Source organism: Geospiza fortis, unplaced genomic scaffold (genome assembly GCF_000277835.1).
Source record: "Geospiza fortis unplaced genomic scaffold, GeoFor_1.0 scaffold171, whole genome shotgun sequence".
In the NCBI taxonomy this organism is placed as follows: domain Eukaryota; kingdom Metazoa; phylum Chordata; class Aves; order Passeriformes; family Thraupidae; genus Geospiza; species Geospiza fortis.
In genome coordinates, this window is record NW_005054313.1 from 2,737,527 (window position 1) to 2,746,028 (window position 8,502).

The following is an 8,502-nucleotide window of genomic DNA, read 5'->3' on the forward strand; positions in this document are numbered from 1 at the left end:
CTTGAGCTAAGTTAAGGGAGCTCATACTAAGTTTCATACAGTTTTCCTTTGTTATTTGTGTTAGAACTGTTTGCTTATATTTTTGACAACAAGGAGACATCTCCTGGTATTAGCAAAGGCATAGATAAGATAATTTATTCAGTGTAGCATTTAATATTAACATGACATCTGTTAGTCTGGAAATCACTGTTTGGCTTTCAGGTAGAAATGCATTCTTGGCTTTGTAATTATATAATAAAGATATTTCTCAATATCCAACGGAGTGTGGATCCCATGCTGTCTCAGGTGGGGTTAGAAGGAAGCTCTTTCCTCAGGGATTTGTCATCTGATGACTTTTTAGCAACCAATTGGCTCTGCACTGGCAAACTGCTTGGCCAGTGGGATGATTTAAGTGAATGGAGCTTTGCACATTCATAAATGCTGGGCATAAATCAGGCATTAATCTGAAATAATGATTGCAGAAAGGAAGAAATATTATCCTGTGATTAAGATATCAGACTGAGACTGAAGAGAGCTGATTTTTCCTCTGTACTCTGCTGTCAGTTTGAGTTTGACCTTGGACAAATCTTTGTGCCTCAGAATCCCATCTGCAGAAAAGGGCAAACTCCCAATGTCATGGTGAGGTTACAACAATAAATGTGTTTAATCCACATTCCCACAGTAATGGAGACCAGAGAGTTAACATGAATTGCAGCGATCATCAGGAAAGTAGGACGGTGATTATGGTGAAGGACACTGGGACTTGCTCAGCTCTGGTCATTGATGACACAGAATCTTTACATGTGGGAATGAAGGGGTCTTTTTGCCTTCATTGTTTTAATTTGACTTGTGATTACAATCTCAATGTCACCATGCAGAATAGAGTAGATATAGATATCCAACAAAAAGAGAGTTATGCTTCCTTCAGTTTAGGAGTTAAGAAGACGTTAGAGTTTTACTGTAATGTGTGTAGAAAAAGCAGGACAAATCATCACTCTTCTTTTTTGTATAATTATTTTTCCCTGCATTGTGGTGCTTGTGCCTGAAATTAGTTGGCCCAGTGTGCAGCTGACTTAGGCAGCAGCAAAGCACAAAATCCCTCCTTTGCTGTGCTGTCTAAAAAACTATTTGGCCACAAGCACCCTGTGTGTCTCATTGTTTCCTTGTATTACTCATCTGCCTATATTCATCCATTGTTTTTTGTTCTTATATGAAATTATAAGATTTTTGGAAAAGAGCATTCTTATTGTGTTTGTGCAGAATTTAGTATGTGGGGGGCTAATTCCAAGAAAGCAGCTCCCAGGCTTACTGGCAGTATGGATGATAATAAATGCCACTGCATTTTCTATCCCATAGTACAAGGGACAAATTTTGGCTCGTGGGTCCTAAGCACTCCTTACATGCTTAACTTTTCATGTGGCATTTTTGAGGCCTTTCTGGATTTATAACTCTAGGATTGGAAGTAAGTTTGGTCCCTTGCTATCGCAAGCAATGACATCATAAACTGTTTTATAAACTTTCATAAACTGTTCAAGTGCCAGTTCCCAGCAGTAGTTAATAAAATAGAGATGTTTCAGTTGTTTCTAGAGATACCCAGCATGATTTTACTACATCAAACATCAGGATGGTGAGCCAGTCCATTAAATCAGACTCACAGCAGTAACTCAAAGCCAGCGTGACCAAAAAAATAAATAAATAAAACTAGAAAAGAAATGCTTCAATGAGCAGAAGAATAGGGAAAGCATTTGCACTGTTAATGTTATGATTTTTTTGAAGAGGAGAGTGATAAATCCTTTTTTGACTGTTCCCTCTGTTAAATGCAGTGCGTTCCTGGGGCCCAAAGACCTTTTCCCATATAAAGAATACAAAGATAAGTTTGGGAAATCGAACAAGCGAAAAGGATTTAATGAAGGCCTGTGGGAAATAGAAAACAACCCTGGAGTAAAGTTTACTGGATATCAGGTAAATGACTTTCACACCTATTGCTCCTATCTTTCTTGTTTTCTTCTTTTACTGCTTGTCAAAGTGAGCATTTTAAAAGTGACGTGTAAGGTTCTAGTTTTGATGGAGCAAGAAAGTTTCACAGCTCTGGTAATTGTGTAATGTAAAGACAACTGTGGTCTCACACTCTGTGACAAATGGAACTTTAATCATACTGCAGAGCCTTTTGCTTTCTGTGACATTCTGGGGTGGCGAAGTGGAAAATTCTGCAACACATTTAGCTAAATTAAAAATGGATGGTTTTATTTACTCCTGTACAAACATGAATAATTTCTGACTTCTTCTTTCTGTTGTTTATTTTTATATCAGGCTCCATGTATTTTACACAGACCTTAAGGTCACTGCACTTTTGATTTTCACATTTGGCAGTGCCAAAGCTAAGAGGAGTGAGGAGGTGGAGGGTTAAGCTGCTGTAGGAGACAGTTGCTGCTGTACAACAGCTCTCCCTGTTGGGTGTCCAGAGCAGAAAGTCAGTGAAGCTGGAGGGGGAGCAGAGTAGTTGGTGGGCTGTATAAAACAAAGAACTTTTCTCATTTAAAAAATGTGGTCCTTTGAAGGCAGGAATCACCTCCAAAAGCAGGCAAACACCTATTACATTATTATCACAAAACACTACAAGCCAGAGATACAGACCACCTGCAGAAAAGCTGCTGCCTCTCTCAGTTCCTGTTTCATATTTTCAGCCCTACACATGTTTTGCATACACTTGGGGATTTTAAAAAAATCCAGTGAATAGTCTGTGGGAGATGGGCTGTCAAAGAGTGCTCAGCCTGCTGGTCAGGGTTTGCTCTTCCAAAACACAGAGATCTTGCCCTTTGAGGGGAATGTAACAGCCATCTTCTCTCATAAAAAAGTCTCTGCTATTGCAGCCAAAGTCTGAAAGTTTCAGTAGTTTTTCCCAGAGCAGAGCATGCCAGGTCTCTGCACTGAGCAGCCCTTAGTTCTCCTCCAGCAAACACATTTTTGTTATTGGATCTTCTGATCCTAGAATCTGCATCTGATAACTGAGTTTAATTGGTGACTGAGAAAATTGCCTTTGCAGCCCTTTTTCCTGACAATTGCAAAAATAACCTGAGCTCTTCCTAACTATAGCAATTAAAGTGTAAGCTGTCCATTTCCATCTTTCTATCTTCAATGCAGAACAAAAATCAAGTAATAGGTATTACTGATATTTTTATTGTTGATGTTATTATTGCTGTTGTTATTTTAAAGGCAATTCAGCAACAGAGCTCATCAGAAACTGAAGGAGAAGGAGGAAATACAGCAGATGCCAGCAGTGAGGAGGAAGGTGATCGGGTAGAAGAGGATGGAAAAGGAAAAAGAAAGAATGAAAAAGCCGGCTCAAAACGGAAAAAATCCTACACTTCAAAGGTTATCTTCTGACTTTTCCTGTTGTTATCCATGGGCATTTATAATTGGAATACTGTTCACCTCGTGGAAATTTGTTCTTCCTCCTTTAGCATTTTGATTCTGATACCATGACAGTGGTGTTCAGACAGGCAAAGGGGAGTGCTCTTACTTTGTAGGCAGCCTTGGTGAGACACCACTTGAAATACTCTGCCCTGTTCCAGTGCCCACACACTGAGAAGAAGGTGAAATTATGGGAAGGAGATCAGTAGGGCTGGGAAGAAAATCCATGCAAAGATGGATTGATAGGTTTGATCCTCTCAGATAGGTCTCTCCCCAAGAAGAAGAAAAAATCCTTATGAGTGGGCCTCCTGAGAGTCATGAGCTCAGGTTTGGTTCCTGTCCAGGAGAACTGAAGCTTCCCCCTCCCATCTCCCAGAAGGATCTGGTAGGGCCAGATGTGCTCAACTGCTCCTCTTGGAGCTGAGTGTAAAATACTTCAGTCCAGGATACAGAATGGGAAGGTGGAAGAACTAATTCATTAAGCAGGGAGTAGGATGTTCAGTTTGTGGATATCAGACCTGCATGTAGTACCTACCAGCCCTGTTAATATCTCAAGTAACAGTGTAGATCAGGAAACTAAGAGTGATGTGTCTGTCTCACAGTGGCTGGTGGACAAAATCCCCTGAGAAGTGACACCTTTGGGTTCAGACAGACTTCTCACTTGTCACCTAGGGTGAGGGGCAGCAACATTATAGTCACTTCCTCTAGTTCTGTGTGTGCCTCCAGGGCTGCACTTCCCCTGAAAAATTGTGTGAAGTGTGGCAGAGTCAATTTAGTCACATTCATGTTATTCTTCTCTGAAAGTGAAAACTAATGGAAATGATAAGAAGCAATCAAACAATCTGATCCAGGCACGGGTTGGGGGAGAGTGTGAATTTTGTGGTCGATCCACCAAACAAAATGTATTTTCACCCCTTTTGTGTGTTTTACATAAGAAATTCAGGTCTGGTCTACCATCTTCTTTCCAGAAGACTCTGGACAAACAGAGGATTATGAAAATGGTGGCTTAATGCCACAATTTATCCTTTTGTACTGTAGAATTGCATAACATAAAGGGATGTAAAGGAAAAGATGTATTGGTTCCACATGGCTCTAATGTTAATATATTAAAGCTGACAACACAAAAAAAAAAAAGTATGGAAAGCAGCTCTGCTAATGTTATTCTCATTTTACATCTCTGTATTTAATCAAAACTTTTGCCAAGCTGGCACCATCTGTTTCATTAACTAACAAAACCTACAGGTGACCCAGCACTAATACCCAGCTCCTATTACTGTGTCTGTCTTTCAGTCAATTGAGCTGCCAACCTGTGCTGAACACAGAATTTCAGAGAAATTTCCTTTACTTGTGACAGTAACTCCAGCGACTTCACCTGAAAATTGCTTTTCACCCCATGTATCCTCCCCAATATTCACCTTGACCAGGGAAATGCATGATCAGACAGCATCCCACATACATTTCAGAAGTGTCTTTCTATGGCTGAAGCTCAGGTTTTAATTTTCACTTTGTTGTTGATCATTTTAGAAATCCTCCAAGCAGTCACGGAAATCTCCTGGAGATGAAGATGATAAGGACTGCAAAGAGGAAGAAAATAAGAGCAGCTCTGATGCTGGGGACGCAGGCAATGACACAAGAAACACTTCAGATTTGCAGAAAACCAGTGAAGGGGTAATCTTCTGTTCCTGTCATTCACTTCCCTTGCAGTTTGCTCCTGGGGGGCTTTGGAGCCAGGGGTGACCTGTGTGCACCATGTGCCACCTTCTTGGGTTACTTTTCAGTGCTCAGAATGTGTCTAGAACAGAAACATGGACTTGGTGCCTGCAGTGTACAAATTTTGCTCTAGAGAAATGACTGAAAAAGAGCATTATTTTTGTTCTGACACTTGCATAGATGTCAGCTGAGAGGAGCTACTGAAAACCATGAGCTGGAATGATGCAAAATTGATGTGAGAGCAGAATCAGACTGTTTGCATAATGCATGTTGGCTCACTAACAGAGGGAGCCTGCTTTCTCTGTCACACTTGTTTAATTTGTGGGGTACCAGTGTCTTCTTTGGGATTCTTGAGGGTTCATGTGCTCATGACAGACTCTGCATTCTGCAGGTTGCAGGGCAGATGCTGCCCTGGGCTAGGACCTTCCAAGGACTCTGCTCCAGAGCAGCTTCATACAATCCCCTTGTGTGTTTTGTCAGTTGTGTGTTCATCTCAATATTACTTTGTTGTGACCACAACAACAAGAGGGGAAGGCTGAGCAGGGGGATTAGCATGGCAGCTGGTTCCTCAGCCACCTTTAGCAACCCCTGCTATTTCTGAGCCTTTGGAGCAGCACAAGCCTCTCTGCTCCAGCACTCAGAGCTCCAGCTCAGAAGCAGCCCTTGAGCAGTGCCCATGCCAAGGCTCTGCCACGTGGGCAGCAGCCGGGCTGGGCTGTCACAGGAGCTGAGTGACACAAATCCCCAGGTGTGAGAGGAGGCCAGCCAGCACAGCTCTCAGCTGACACTGCTGAGGTGCCTTAGCACCCAGCTGCGTGCTCAGCCAAGCCCTTTCTCACAAAACACAACCTCTGGGCAGCTGCTGCTGCTGGCTCCCACTCAGAGACTCCTCCCAGAGCTCCCTTTCCCTGTGTCTCTCTGCAGTGCACTGTAGTTGTTTTGTGACTCTGCTTTATAGAGACTTTGACAGGTGGCTCATGGGGTCACAAGGAAAATTCATACTCCTATTGACTCTGGACAAGCTGCTGGCTTCAGCCAGGGACTGATGCAAGGAGGCACTGCCCAGCTGTGCCCTCCCAGCCTCTCACCCACAGAGTGTCAGAGGCTGATAAGGGTGGCCCACATTCTGCCTGGTGAACCCTGTGACACTTCCACATCTTTAAATAGGTATTTGGGTGAGAAAACTGTTTGTAAGATGCATCAGAGGTAGAGATGCAGGCCGTTCTGTGTTTCCCATGTTTGTGGCAGTGACAGGGGATATATCTGTGGACTTCAGGCACATTTTCCATGTAAAGACAAAATGCTCACTGAGTTAGGTCAGTCACAGACTAAGTGGCTAAAACCTCACACGGGATGTTGGCTTTGTGGCTGTTGACATTCATATGGCTCTTTCTTGTGGGTGTGACAAGCTTGTGACATGCTTGGGAGGTGGAGTCCAGCATACTACAACATCATGGTGCTTCTCAGCATTTTCAGGATTACAGATAGTTTAGCCTCTGTGCTGAAATACTGTCAATAGTCTTATCCTTCCTGCTAGCATGAGTTTGAAGCAATATCTAGAGTCAATATTGTCATACCCATGTGGGGAGGTGGCTCTGCTCTGACTTCTGCAGCTCCACCATGCAGCCTTGAACTCATGCTTGAGCAACCAGTCTGTTGCTAGGTCTTGGATGCTTTTTAACGTTATGGAAAAGGTGGAGTTTTAGTAATACGGATTAGAGAGACAATGGGGATGTGGTTTTAAGGGCAGCTTGAGATAAAAGCACTGATAAGTTTGGTAAAGTTCACATCCTGATCCATATATTTCACCTTGGCCATTTCTGGTGCAAAATCGTCATTTGACACCTGAATCTCTTCAGCGTTTCATTGAGGTTTTGTCAGTAGTGCAATTCTCTTGGAGGACCAGGAGGGGACACTCCATCTCCTGCTGCTCCTCAGAGCCAGACAAAGTGTCCTTTTAGAAGGTCTGCCTTTAGAAGACACGGGGCACTTGGGGGAAGAGTAGCAGGTTCTTTTTGAGTTGGTGTTAAACAGCCAGCCCTGCAGTGTCCAGGCTGGCGAGCTGGGGCACGGGGCCAGCTGTCTGCTGGACACCCAGACTGAGGCTCTGCTGCAGGGCACCGAGCCCCAGCCCACACTCTTGGGCTTCTCTGCAGTAGGAAGGAAGGTTGAAAAAGACTGACATGCACCTGGAGAGTTGGGATGTGATCCTTCTGTTCGCACACATAAATTCAGACAAATGTCTCGACCTGCTAAAGACACCACCATAGATGAGATAATGGTCTCCTTAGAGTCACTGAGCTGGTGAGCAGAGCCTGGCCAGGCAGTGTGCAGAGGATGGGGTCCCTCCCTGCGGTGTACAGAGCCCAGTGCCCCGCTGTCCCCAGTCAGCCACTCCAGGACATTGGTGTGGCCATGAGATGGCGCCAGGAGCCTCCGGAACGGGCGCGGGTGTGAACCGCTGCTCGCTCAAAATAAGGTGTAGGAAGATAAAAGATACCCTGAGTCAGACACCCAACACAGGGGTTCAGGGCCCTGGTCTCCAGGACAAGTGTGATTCATTGCCATGGTTTGCCACTGTGCCCAGCTGCTTGAGAGCTGCCTGCTCATGGAGGCTGGGCCTCCATGGAGGCACACGTGGCTTGGCCACCCCAGGCAAGGTGCTGCCCTGAGCTGAGAGTGCCTTGGGCCACCGTGGAGGCACACGTGGCTTGGCCACCCCAGGCAAGGTGCTGCCCTGAGCTGAGAGTGCCTTGGGCCACCATGGAGGCACACGTGGCTTGGCCACCCCAGGCAAGGTGCTGCCCTGAGCTGAGAGTGCCTTGGGCCCTCCTGCTCTGCACCTCCCAGGCCTCAGACTGTGCAAGAGTTGCCTGAAGGAGACAAGCTTTTCTCTTAATAAAACTACTAATAATGAGGTAGTAATTGCCTTTTCTAATGCCTGGACTGCAGGCTGAAGACCCATCTCTCCTCCTCAGATCAGATGGAATCCTACCTTTTAATCACACTCTTACCCTCAGCATTACAGAGATCTTCTTGAAAGGCTAACAGGCAAAGTCAGATGATTGCAGGAGCACCTTCACCTATATTTTTTAATGAAAATTCTAACCTCCAGGTGGTAGAGGTAAGCTTGAAAATGTGAAATGATGGCTTCCTGAAGACTCAAACCCAGAGCAAATAAAAGTACTTTCAGAGCTATTATATTTTTTTCAACCAATATCATACTGTTCAAGGGCTCAACTTGTGATTTTCTTTTTATCCCTTGGGTAGACAAAGGTGCTTTCTTTTTTTGATCTCCATCCCTTAGTTTCTGAGCTATTCTTGAGTACTACAGGCACTCTCAAGAAAGAGATGTTTCCTCAGTCCCAACCATAGCTGGGTATTGTGTCCCATCACTACATG

The 8,502-nt window shown here is 44.3% G+C and overlaps 1 protein-coding gene across 1 annotated transcript in view; it reads left to right on the plus strand.

The window, feature by feature from the left end:
• The window catches only part of HDGFL3 (HDGF like 3), a 59,808-nt gene that overhangs the window by 45,644 nt on the left and 5,662 nt on the right, over positions 1 to 8,502 (plus strand). The window contains exons 3-5 of the mRNA XM_031055893.1: positions 1,803 to 1,941; positions 3,193 to 3,351; positions 4,915 to 5,058. Coding sequence (XP_030911753.1) covers positions 1,803 to 1,941; positions 3,193 to 3,351; positions 4,915 to 5,058 — 442 coding nt within the window. The remainder of the gene's footprint in view (positions 1 to 1,802; positions 1,942 to 3,192; positions 3,352 to 4,914; positions 5,059 to 8,502) is intronic.